Source organism: Prunus mume, linkage group LG7 (genome assembly GCF_029339155.1).
Source record: "Prunus mume cultivar Tortuosa linkage group LG7, ASM2933915v1, whole genome shotgun sequence".
In the NCBI taxonomy this organism is placed as follows: Eukaryota; Viridiplantae; Streptophyta; class Magnoliopsida; order Rosales; family Rosaceae; genus Prunus; species Prunus mume.
In genome coordinates, this window is record NC_142704.1 from 4,333,235 (window position 1) to 4,346,473 (window position 13,239).

The following is a 13,239-nucleotide window of genomic DNA, read 5'->3' on the forward strand; positions in this document are numbered from 1 at the left end:
TTGAGAAACAAACCCAAAACTCACCAGCTTGGATATGATTTTTCTTTAAAATTACGGTATTGTCCTCCTAACCCTGTCAAGCTCATCTACTGCACTTGCACTGTTCATTAAATTTTTTATACTTTTTATTTATTTATTATTTATTTCATCAAGTGAGATTTTCATTACAACGCCAGAAAATGCACCGGAACACAAACAGAAGCAAGCCACCGAAAGAACAAAATACAATCACAAATCAGCTCAGTGCTCATACTAGCCTATGAAAAAAAAAACATAAAAAACTGGAGAAGAGGGGAAAAACGTACACCGCAAACACAACCAAGTAATGTATATTCTACCTTTTACTTTGTCCAAAGATCATCCACTATTGATTAATTGATTAATTAGCTAGTGAAATTTGCTATTAATCCTGTGCTAAAAGTTTGCCCAGCCATAGAATAAATCGAATAGAATAATATTTTTTCAACTTCAGAAAAATATAGCATGAGAAGCAGACTAGGTAGACTTTAGTCATCACCAGAAATAAGAGTACTTTTTTTTTGTTTTATCTCAAAAAGGATTTGAGGGCTTATGGGAAGCAGAGAGGGCGGTGTCCCTACTTCTTGGCAAGGCAGATGGTACAGTTCTCCAATGTGGTGGTTTATAGTTATCAGTATATGCTTGATCCTTGGGATTATTTGTAAGGAAATGCAGGAGTCTATTGTTGTGTTTGATGAGGCTCACAATATTGATAATGTGTGTATTGAAAAGCAGTGTTAATGCACTTGAAGTGTACATCTGATGCCCTTTAAGTGTTTTAAGTAAGCCATCTAATACACTAGAAAAACATTGCTATGCCCTTGAAGTGTACTGCTTATGCACTTGAAATCTACTGTTAATCCCCTTGAAACTAGTATAAAATTTAACAAATGAAATCAAAAAACTACTATAAAATGCGAGAAAAAAGATGATCATAGAAGATGGACGATGCCTTGGTTTTTGTGGAGTGTCTGTTTTTTGAGTTATTTCTGTTGGGTTTGGGAGATGCATTTGATTGGGTTTTTTATTTTATTTTATTTTGCTTCTATTTTTATTTATTTATAAAACGTGGGTTGGGCTGATTTTAAGTTTTCTTGTGTTTCTTTATGAATTTTTGGTTTGGTCTTGGTTTAAGAATTGTTATGAAATTATATATATACTAAAACTGATCCCCGAATTACTGTTCATAAACTGTTCATTAGGAATAGTGAAATGACGTTTGTGCCCCTACTTAACTGGTTGCCCCCTTAATTAGAAAACCCAATTCCATCGTCTTTCTCACTGTGAGAACCGAAGATGTCAGTTTCAGCTGTGTTGGGGCCTCAATTGGTGGCTATGGGTGTGGCCGTGAAGAACCCATCTGCGACGGCATCGTTTGGGGTCCCAAAGACATCCCCATGGCCCGGCTCAGTTGGTGGAGGTACTGGGTTGATGATTGAGTGTTCGTCGAGGCCACTGCGCATCACAGGAAGACTCGGCCTCGCAAAACGCAGTCATGGGACGTGAAACGTAAGCCCACTGTGTACACTCCTCTGCCTCCTCTCCCTGCCGACTAGACATTGGTCTCTTCTGCAGATGAAGCTTCATCTTCTTCCCCACAAGAGCCACCCACTACTGAGTAGAACTTGGTTTGCCCAATTTGGGTTATTATTATTTTGTTTTGGTTTTGTTTTTGTTTTTGGAGCTTTGGACATTTGAGCTTTTGTGCATGGTGGGTTCTGTTTGACCAATTATTATCATTTTGCTTCATCCTGCTCCTTTATCTATCTGCCTATGTAATTTGGGGTTGGGTTGGTTTCTGGGTTTGTGCCCCATTTTGATTTGGTTTAAAATGAACTATCAGATTTTAAAAGAGATATTTAGTTATATATTCATTCTTAGCACTAAAACTATAAATAAATCTTACATAATTTAATTTCCATAAACAAACCCAAAAAATAATAATTGGCCATATTGAATTTAATTTTAATTATTAAATTACTTTGATGCCCTATTGAGTGTTTTGGGTTTTTTTTATGAGGTTTTGAGGTTAGGTTTGTTTTAAGAAATCAATAGTAATTTTGTAATTTAAAAGAAATTAAGAGTCTTTTTGTTATGTTGTAAATGAGCTTTGAGTGTGTTAAGTCCATTTCATATAGGTTTTTTTTTTTAAAAAAATTTAAGTTCCTGTATTGGATATAATAGTGAATCTCCCATATAAAAAATTAATAGCTGCTTGGTTTATTAAAATATGGTCAATATTTTAACATGACAAGCTGCATATAAAACATGTTATTAGTGTATTCTTGTAACTTGCTAAACAAAGCATGATACCATTGTTTAGATCTCCATGTCTATATAAATAGTACCATCTTTCCTACACATTTTAACGACTTTGTACACATTTTACACAGTTTTAAAACCAACAACATCGTGTGGGCACCTTTGCCCGTTTATACTAAAAGTACAATTACTGCTTAAGTAATCATAAAGGCAAAAGTAATAAAAATATTCTTTCTGTACATGGTATACAACCCTCACAGATACAAAAATAATTCTGATTTTTGTATCCAAAATGTTTCCCGTGGTTCTTTAACTTCAGTTTCGTTAGGACAAATGATCCTGCCGTTAATTTTGTTAAACTTTTCTGTTAAATGCATAGACAAAATGGTATTTTTGTACAAATGGTATTTTCTTTTATTCATTTTTTTGGTTTTAATACAAAAATATCATTTTGCCCCTGCATTTAACAGAAAAAGTTAATAAAATTGACGGCAAAACCATTTGTCCTAATGAGAGTACTTCGATACCCACAAACTGTTCTGCAATGATCAATCAAAACAATGATTCAACAACAATTTCACTTTACCTTTATTGCATGAGACTCTGCAAACTTAGAAAGGTAGTTTCCCATAGACGGTGACAACACATCAACCCCATCATAAATAGCCTCATTGAAAGCTTTCAGCTGATTCAGCCGCAGCACCAACATGGCCTGTACACGGCCAAATGAGCCCGGGGTGCACCACCTCTAACTACTCCTAGGATGAGGCCTTTGTAACTTACATTGGCCACAAAGGAACCAGCAGAGGTTGTGGCAGTGTGTGTGCCATGTCCCATTGCATCTCTAGGACACAAGAACTCTGGGAATTCAGTGGTGTTGAATGGTCGTTCATTATCAGCAAGGAAACCGGCTTTGAACCACTTTGCTCCTATAAGTTTTCTGTTGCAGTCTGTTGTGGCATTGAAGCGTTCTCCTGATTAGCACCGACCCTTCCAACATGTTGGGATTGGCCCAACCCCCTCATTATTTAACATTTTTTACTCTGGCCATATTCCTGAGCCAATTATACCAATGACAATCCCATCTCCCATCCTTGTGTCATGCATAAGATTTGTGGGAGAATGAGAAGAGAGGCCTAGATAATCCCGACTCCTAGTATTTTGCAGCGTATGAAAGCTACTAGGCATGACATGAGCAACCCCGGGTAACTCTAAAACAAGATTGAACAGAAGAAATATACTCGGTAATTATAATCAGAATTTTTTTAGGCATATATGCATTGATCAAAAGTGGTCATAGAAGAGAGTACTCAATGTAAAAGTACCTGCAATCTCCTTGGCTTGAGATTCTAAGCCTCGCTGCAAAACCAGAGAAACCATGTTTGTAGCTAGACTATTGAGCCAATGGCGGCTTCTTTGCTGCAGCATAGATTCAACGACACATAATCAACAACCATTTTAAAATTTTACCTCCAGAGACTTAACATTAATTAAGTCATCTTCAAACATGGAAGTTTCCAAAAACAGCATAACCATGAATCAAAGAGAATTAAGCAGCCGTCACCACACCTTTGCAATGCAGGTGGCAGACTAAAAACAAGCAAGAAAAAAAAAACTACTTGAACAAGACTAAAAATTAGAACTCTGTTCTCACAATTCAAACGGCTTAATCAGAAGCTTAAGCACTCCTTATGGTGAAACTGAAGTAGCATGAAGTGTAAAAGTTACTGATTTGAATGGAAGTAAAACTGTTAGGGCATTATTCCTACCAACAACTGATGCCAGCATCTCATGATGTGAACTGGTTACAAGCTCAGGATGCTCATGCTACTTCTCTCCAGTATAAACTATGTGAAGCTATATATCAGATAGACAGTAATTTGTGGTAATCCTCCATAAATTAAGAAATTAGAGAGAAAGATTTCTTGTTTTTGAAGCAGTACTTACTCTTCTCTTGGCATCAATCGGTGCAATCAGGGTGTCCTGGCCGTTGAAAACTAAGAAAAGACTACCTCAGTGAATGTGTGTGGCTGTCTAATTGTCATAAACCTCGAGAGAGTTAAGTGTAGTTTGAAGTACTATTGTGATTTGGTGCTGGTGCAAGTGATCCTAAAACATATGAGATTGGTTTGAATGTGAAGGTATATGATACTATTGGGAGTAGAGTGGACAAGGACCCACCTTACAGGTACATTGGCAATTAAGGATATGGTGTTTAAGTGGTGAGGGTTCATCGTTTGCATATGGCTTAGACTCATTATTATGTGGTTTTTACTACCCATGCTCATTGGTGTTGTAGACTGTTGTTCGCATTTGTACTGAGCCTGAAAAAATTGAGACTTTGAGTTTGAGGTCAGTTCTTCACCTTCCGAAAGGGAGATCAAAGGGTACTGTTGGAGCGCTAAAGTTCGAATCCTCCAACAAGTAATTTTTTATTTCTATGTTGAGAAGCCGGACACCATCTTTGATTATCACCATTGAGTGAGGAGGGGGGTACCTGCAAGAAAACACTCCGACGCTCAAGTCAGTGTTCGTACATGAATACTGCAATAAAATCAATCATCACTCCCTCCCCCCATGCTGGGGGATTAGTTAGCCTTTTATAGGCATTGAACCCTTGGACTCCAAGTCCCATATCCATTATTTATCTCCATGCTCAATGGTAGTGGATATCATGTTATTTGATTCCCTCCACTCCCTAAATTTAGGGTTCATGGGAAGTGGCTTGTTAATTGGGCCTTAATTTTTGCTCCCACAGGTACATACACAAAGCGAAGTCTGATAGGCAGTCCACAAATCCAATTCTTTCCAGATTGTATTTAGCAAATGCATCTCTACTTCCAAGAAAATATAATATTAAGCATCTCTTAAAACTGTTGCCACAATTATAGGCAACTATATACTTGGTTCATCTATCATGTATTTTTAATGTAGAAAATATATCCATTCAACTGTAGAACCAACTATATGAATGGTTTATCTATCATGCTTGGTCTCCCCCTTCTTGTTTCTTCAAGGCCTTGCTTTGTCTGCTTTCACTCTCTTCTTTCTTTCATTGGATCTAAGATCAAACAAGATCAATGAAATTCTGAGGCTTAAAAAAAATCAAAATTTAGTTATTGCTTCATAACCAAAAAAAAAATTGAAATGGAATTAGATACTTACATTTAGAAGTATAGATAAAACAATAACAACCTTTCAAAATAAAGGCTGTGAATGATGATAACAATAATTCAAGGTGAAATAAGAATATCAAATAGCTCAACATGGATAAATGCTCAAAGTCAAACTTGACTCACAAGTAAATCAAACCAATCTTCATTCTCCAACTAAACCAGAAAAGGACAAGAATAAGTATGGATATTAAGTATATCAACAATAATAAATGATTAAGGCAGATGTGATATACTTATATGGGTGCCATGCTCCGCACAATTTCTTACAGAGATGAGAAAGTGGATGGGATGTCCATCCACCATCCACTTAGAAATAATAAATTTAACCTCATAGCTCATTTTTTACTTAATAACAAGATTATCTCTGTTAGAAGTAATAAGATTATTAGCTCTCAATTGAGTATGCCACATCACCACAAATTCAGCTTCATTTGCAAAGAAGCTATCCCAATAACCCTTGTATATTTTATTGCATTCTATCTTGCAACAAAATGATATTGTCAAAAAGAAGTCTCACAAACAAAAACCTAGCTCTCATCTTCTCTATATGTGTCTTCAAGAAAGGGCTATGCAACCATAGAGACAACATGACACTGAAATTTAACAAAAATGACATATTATCAGAGAGAATATGTTGTAAAGTTTCAAGATAAGAAGACGTCGTAAAAGTTTCAAGAGAAACAAACCATTCTTGAAAAGAAATGAGAGCTTTTTCTATTGACTTCCCTCACTCTAAATAATACATATAAGGGTACAATTTCTGTTGCTTGCCAATTATCATAATGAGATTATTTTAATAAGAATGTCTTGTCATTAGGCATGCAATGCAACGTGGAGAACAAATGACAGAATTATCTATTTATAGAGGCTATTTATTTTTGTTTGCACACTTAGAGGAAGAGACACCAACATTAATTTTCATATTAAAAAAGATGAACAAATCCTATATGATAGTATTAAAAACGTTTTCGAAAACATACTAATAGTTCAATAATAATGATAGTATGTGACTTACGTGACATCATTGTGCAAGATCCTACAGAAAAAATCTAGCTCCTTAGGCAATAAATCATCAAGAATGATATCAAATACATGTTCAAGCATTCCGGTATGACTTACTCCAGTCAATGAAAATTTTGAACAGCCTAATACCATGCTTTCGTTTCTTAGCCATATATTATCCAATGTGACATTTGATGAAGTGAGGTATAATGCCTTAATCTTAAGGTCATATGAAGTGAGGTATAATTGTACTGGTGATTCACATAGAAATGTCACCCTAGATAACATATGGCTAAAAAACGAAAGCACGGTATTAGGCTGTCCAAAATTTTCATTGACTGGAATCAGTGATACCGGAATGCTTGAACATGTATTTGACATCATTCATGATGATTTATTGCCCAAGGAGCTAGATTTCTTATGTAGGATCTTGCATAATGATGTCACGTAAGTCACATATTATCATTATTATTGAACTATCAGTATGTTTTCGAAAACGTTTTTAATACTATCATATAGGATTTGTCCATCTTTTTTAATATGAAAATTAATTTTAGTGTCTCTTCCTCTTAAGTGTGCAAACAAAAGTAAATAGCCTCTATAGATAGATAATTCTGTCATCTGTTCTCCACGTTGCATTGCATCCCTAATGACAAGACTTTCTTATTAAAATAATCTCATTATGATAATTGGCAAGCAACACAAATTGTACCCTCGTATGTATTATTTAGAATGAGGGAAGTCAATAGAGAAAGCTCTCATTTCTTTTCAAGAATGGTTTGTTTCTCTTGAAACTTTTAGGACATATTCTTATCTTGAAACTTTTATGACATATTCTCTCTGATAAGATGTCAATTTTGTTAAATTTCAGTGTCATGTTGTCTCTATAGTTGCATAGCCCTTTCTTGAAGACACATACAGAGAAGATGAGAGCTAGGTTTTTGTTTGTGAGACTTCTTTTTGACAGTACCGATTTTGTTGCACGATAGAATGCAATAAAATTATACCAAGGTTATTGAGATAGCTTCTTTGCAAATGAAACTGAATTTGTGGTGATGTGGCATACTCAATTGAGAGCAAATAATCTTATTACTTCTAACAGAGATAATCTTGTTACTAAGCAAAAAATGAGCTATGAAGTTAAATTCATTATTTCTAAGTAGATGGTGAATGGACATCCCATCCACTTTCTCATCTCTGTAAGAAATTGTGCAGAGCATGGCACCCATATAAGTATATGACATCTACCTTCATAATTTATTATTGTTGATATACTTAATATCTATACTTATTCTTGTCTTTTTCTGGTTTAGTTGAAGAATGAAGCATGGTTTGATTTACTTGTGAGTCAAGTTTGGCCTGAGCATTTATCCATGTTGAGCTATTTAATATCCTTATATTACCTTGAATTATTGTTGTCATCATTCACAACCTTTACTTCGAAAGGTTGTTATTGTTTTATCGATACTTCTAAATGTAAGTATCTAATTCCATTTCAATTTTTTTGTTCTAAACCAATAACTAAATTTTGATTTTTTTTTTTAACTATGAATTTCATTGATCTTGTTTGATCTCAAATCCAACGAAAGAAAGAAGAGAGTGGAAAGCAAACAGAGCAAGGCCTTGAAGAAACAAGAAGGAAGAGACCAAACATATATCAAGCATGATAGATAAACCATTCATATAGTCGGTTCTACAATTTAATGGATGTATTTTCTACATTAAAAATACATGATAGATGAACCAAGCATATAGTTGTCTATAATTGTGGCCTTTTGATTCCAGGCTTTGAGATTTTATTTTAGATGAATTTGTTTGTATCATATCGTTATCTGTCTTGATGTACTTTGCTAGAAGCAACACTATTCCCTGAGCTTGGGAAATTATTTTTACTCCTGTTCCCATGTTTCTCTAATGAAGGAATTCTACCTTTTGATAAAACCTTATTCATTTCTATGGAATTTAGAAGTATTGAGAGACAACTTTGAACACTTTTCAATCAAGGTGTGTTGTTTTGTTCATCATTCTGTTCTAAATTACCAACAGTTTTAAGAGCTAAGAGATGCTTAATATTATATTTTCTTGGAAGTAGAGATGCATTTGCTAAATAAAATCTAGAAAGAATTGGATTTGTGGACTGGCTATCAGACTCCGCTTTGTGTCTCCCTCTGATCTCCCTTTCGTAAGGTCAAGAACTGACCTCAAACTTAAAGTCTCAATTTTTTCAGGCTCAGTACAAATGCAAACAACAGTCTACAACACCAATGAGTAAGGGTAGTAAAAATCACATAATAATGAGTCCAAGCCATGTGCAAATGCGAACGATGAATCCTCACCAATATACTTAAACACCTTATCCTTACTTGCCAACGTACCTATAAGGTGAGTCCTTGTCCACTTTGCTCCCAATAGTATCATGTACCTTCACATTCAAACCAATCTCATATGTTTTAGGATCACCTTGCTCCAGCACCAAATGACAATAGTACTTCAAACTACACTTAACTCTCTTGAGGTTTATGACAATTAGATAGCCACACATTCACTGAGCGACTTAGCGACACATGTCAAAACTAGTCTAATTTTAAAAAATAATTAGAACTCTGCATTTGCTCAATTGTGTTTTTGAGGTTTTGTCATTCTTTGGGTTATGTTTAAAATTAGACCAGTTTTGACAAAACCTCAAAGAATGACAAAACCTCTAAAACACAATTGAGCAAATCCACAGTTTGATTTTTTTTTAACTTTTTTTATAAAATTAGACCAGTTTTGACATGTGTCGCCAAGTCATGAGAGTCCTTTTCTATATATAAAAAAAAGTATAACCGCCCAGATATACTCAGTTTTTTAATTTTTTAAAAACAAGTACAGCCACAAGACTATACTACCAAAAAATAAAGCTGGATATCCAGAGGCAAGAACCAAATTTGGAAAAAAAAAAAAAAAAAAAGGAAATCAGCAGCTAGCCCATATTCCTAAGAGTTTGTCCAATTTTCATATCTACAATTTGGAAGGGTCTCTTTCAGTTTGGAAACATAGAAATCGTTTGGTTTGCCATAACAAAAACTACTGCAGTTCTCTCTCAGTGAGAAGGTTTCTGCATAAAATTGGATTGCTGATTGGTGGTTAAGTTTGATTGTGTTGGTTGGTTTGGTTTATAAAAGTGATACATAAAGGATAAAACCAAAACTAAAAAGTCCAGTAATAAGAAGCAACAAGAACCCTAAATGAAATATCACATTTTTCATATCAAACCAATATCAACTCTGTAAATGAAAAATACAAACCTGCAAAAACATAGAGACAGCAGCAAGTCTATCTATAACCACACAAAAATGTCAGAACCAATATCTCATTAACATCAAACATATTTCAGAACCAATATATCATGAACATCAAGCAAGCAAATTTTCAGAACTCACCACCGCTAGCCTCCATTGCAATAAAGAGGGTATTGTGGTTACAGTTGGTGAGTGCAAGGAGCAAGCCTCCATTGCAAAGGAATTCAAGTGCTCAGTTCAGTGGTCACCAAAAGTCTAGGGCTTTAAACAATTGGAGACAAATAAACGGTTTTATTATCTTCTGATTTTTTTTTTTCTGTTTCTTTGTTAAATAAATTTTTTTCACAACAAAAGGTGCGGTAAGACAAAAAAAATTGAACCAGGCCGGTATTGAAAACAAGAAAAAAAAAAGTGTCTCCAGAAACGGTTAGATAGAAGTTAATGAGTAAAAACCTGAGAAAGTGTTCACAAGCAGTACCAAAACCCAGACGACCAACAAAATTGCAAAAGCTAAAGAGAGACAACAGTATGAACTATAAAGCAAGCAAAATACATCACTCAAACTCATCACCAGAAACAGCACCAGAACCCAGAACCCAGAACCCAGAACTCATCACTCAAACTAAAGCAAGATGAAGCAAGCAAAACCCAGAACTCATCTACCCTTGTTACAGCAGTTGATTATATTCCCCACAAATCCTGTATATAACCCCTACACAAATAGCCAAACCCCAAATTGCGTCTTCTCTTTCTTTCTAATCTTATATCCAACGTGAATGCCATTTAATAGACAGTACAGAGCAGTATCTAGAGCTTCACCTAATTCCCAAAAGCAAACAACCGAAGAAACTAGGAAAATTCAATAAAAGATGAACCTTTACAACAGCCTTGGCAAATCAAGGAAAAAAACAGAAGAAAGAAGATAATATTAGAAACAGACAGCTAGAGAGAGAGAGAGAGAGAGAGAGAGAGAGAGAGATGATACCTGCCAGACGAGAGATAGAGATCGATGAAGGAGCAACGCCGATGCTGTCGCCGAAAGATCTGAGGTCGGGAGAGACAAGATCTGAGGTTGGGAGAGAGAGGCGCCGCTTAGGTAAAAAACAGAAGAAAGAAAAATTATACCTGCCAGACAAGAGAGAGAGAGAGAGAGAGATCGACGAAGGAGCGACGCCGGTGCTGTCGCCGAAAGATCCAAGGTCTGGAGAGACGAACCCGGGAGAGAGAGGCGCCGCTTAGGGTTTTGATTGTGAAGAAGAAAGAAGAAGACACGAAAAGAGAAGAGAAGACTGACTGAGTGAGAAAGATAATCGCGTGTGAGGTGAGGAGGGTTAGGGAAAAAAAAAAGAGAGCTGAGGATATGCTGCAAGCAGGTTCACTGAACCTTTTATTTTGGCCAATCAAACGACGTAACGTGTAATAAATATATATATAATTAAATATTTACCGGTTCGGTTCAGATTCATCGGTTCTGAAAAATTTTGACCTGAGAACCAAACCGTTGACTTTCGGTTCGGTTCAGGTTCATGGTTGACTTTTTCAGTTTGGTCAAAAAACTTTCTTTTTCGGTTCGATTTGAGTTGGTTCTGTCGGTTTGATCGATTTATCGGTTTTTATGCCCACCCCTAGTCTTATAGGGTGGAATACAAATTTTATCCTATGATTCCTTTTACTGGTTTTTTACTCTAAAGAGATAACTTTGACCTCTTCTATCTTTTGTTACTTATAATTTACTTTTATTTTACAAGCTTATATGACATGACCCAACCCAAATTCCATTTTGGAATCTGAGTTGAACCCTGCATCCGAGCCGAAATACCCCACTCGGGATATCATGCACCCGAGCCAAATATCCCACATGGGGTATCCTACACCTGTGAAATATCATACTCGCCAACATGTCATACCCGAGCAACATGTTATAGTGACCTTTATATGCTAGCCCAATATGTCATACCCGAGTGGTCTTAGAGGTACTTAATTGGCCTTAACTGAATTGACATATCCGAGGTGGCATTAGAGGTACTTGATTGGCCCCATCTGAACTGACCTACCCGAGCTGGTATTAGAGGTACTTAATCGCCACAGCTGAATCGACATACCCGAATCGATCTTAAAGGTACTTGATTGGCTCAAACTCGACCTACCCAAGCTGTATTAGAGGTACCTGATGGGCATCCAGCTAGCCTCACCTACCTAACCAAGTGTTTTCAAACTTATTTGTGCCTGCCACCAAGAATTACCAAGGCTCGGATCTCCATGACTCGACTCGCCATCGAAAGTTGAATAATTTGCATGATTGCCAATCATTTGCAGTTGGAGAAATTTTTTGGACTCAAAACTCAAATTTTTAGTTTCCACCCCTTGGATTGGAAATGGTCTTATAGGGTGGAATACAAATTTTATCCTATGATTCCTTTTACTGGTTTTTTACTCTAAAGATATAAATTTGACCTCTTTTATCTTTTGTTATGGCGGCAGCTTATAATTTACTTTTTTTTATTTTTCTCGAAAGCTTATAATTTACTTTTTTTTATTTTTCTCGAAAGCTTATAATTTACTTTTATTTTACAAGCTTATATGACATGACCCAACCCAAATTCCACTTTGGAATCTGAGTTGAACCCTGCACTCAAGCCGAAATACCCCACTCGGGATATCATGCACCCGAGCCGAAATATCCCACATGGGGTATCCTACACCCAAGCCAAAATGTCATACTCGGCCAATATGTCATACCCGAGCAATATGTTATAGCTGACCTTTATGTGCTAGCCCAATATGTCATACCTAAGCTGGTCTTAGAGGTACTTAATTGGCCTTAACTGAATTGACATATCCGAGGTGGTATTAGAGGTACTTGATTGGCCCACCAATTGAACTGACCTACCGAGCCGGTATTAGAGGTACTTAATCACCGCAGTGAACCGACTTACCCGAATCGATCTTAAAAGTACTTGATTGGCTCCAAGTGAACAGACCTACCTAAGCTGGTATTAGAGGTACCTGATAGGCATCCAGCTAGCCTCACCTACCTAACCAAGTGTTTTCAAACTTATTTGTGCCCGCCACCGAGAATTACCAAGGCTCGGATCTCCATGACTCGACTCACCATCGAAAGTTGAATAATTTGCCTGATTTCCAATCATTTGCAGTAAAGGCTCATGACTCAGAGCAGGCTGTTTGGCTCGGCCAATCAAGAACTCGTTCTCAACTAAGAACTTGGGGGGCTTGTTGTTATACATATGGCTGGCACCAAATGGCATCGCCTATACTTGATTGCCAAAACACTCGAGCCGAAATAGCCCACCTTGCACCCGAGCTGAAATACCCCACCCGATGTATCCTGCACTCGAGCCAAAATACCTCACCTGGGACATCCTACACCCGAGCAATATGTTCTAGCTAACCTTATGTGTTAGCCCAATATGTCATACCTGAGCTGGTCTTAGAGATACTTAATCGACCTTAGCTGAATTGACATATTCGAGGTGGCATTA

At 36.4% G+C, this 13,239-nt stretch overlaps 1 protein-coding gene and 1 pseudogene across 21 annotated transcripts; one reads left to right on the plus strand and one right to left on the minus strand.

Annotated features, from left to right (window-relative positions):
* Window positions 1-1,297: 1,297 nt before the first annotated feature.
* Window positions 1,298-1,870, plus strand: LOC148915286 (large ribosomal subunit protein cL38-like; annotated as a pseudogene).
* A 463-nt stretch (window positions 1,871-2,333) lies between these two features.
* Window positions 2,334-11,072, minus strand: LOC103337819 (subtilisin-like protease SBT3.3). Of its 21 annotated transcripts, none has more exons than XR_016121962.1 (8): window positions 10,865-11,072; window positions 10,725-10,783; window positions 9,746-10,626; window positions 8,834-8,880; window positions 4,228-4,777; window positions 4,050-4,127; window positions 3,606-3,699; window positions 2,334-3,491 (listed from the first exon to the last, which is right to left on the minus strand). XR_016121962.1 is itself a non-coding variant. In XM_089041336.1 (8 exons), the coding sequence occupies exons 3-7, from the start codon at window positions 9,894-9,896 to the stop codon at window positions 3,669-3,671; spliced, it is 258 nt and encodes an 85-aa protein (XP_088897462.1). In that variant the 5' UTR covers window positions 9,897-10,626; window positions 10,725-10,783; window positions 10,865-11,068; the 3' UTR covers window positions 2,334-3,491; window positions 3,606-3,668. The 21 variants fall into 21 exon arrangements, 6 of the variants coding, with proteins under 6 accessions (XP_088897462.1, XP_088897459.1, XP_088897458.1 ...); XR_016121952.1 differs by lacking the exon at window positions 4,050-4,127 and having other exon boundaries at window positions 4,646-5,341; window positions 9,746-9,777; window positions 9,881-10,626; window positions 10,865-11,069; XM_089041336.1 differs by lacking the exon at window positions 4,050-4,127 and having other exon boundaries at window positions 4,646-4,777; window positions 9,746-9,777; window positions 9,881-10,626; window positions 10,865-11,068.
* Between the last annotated feature and the right edge of the window lie 2,167 nt (window positions 11,073-13,239).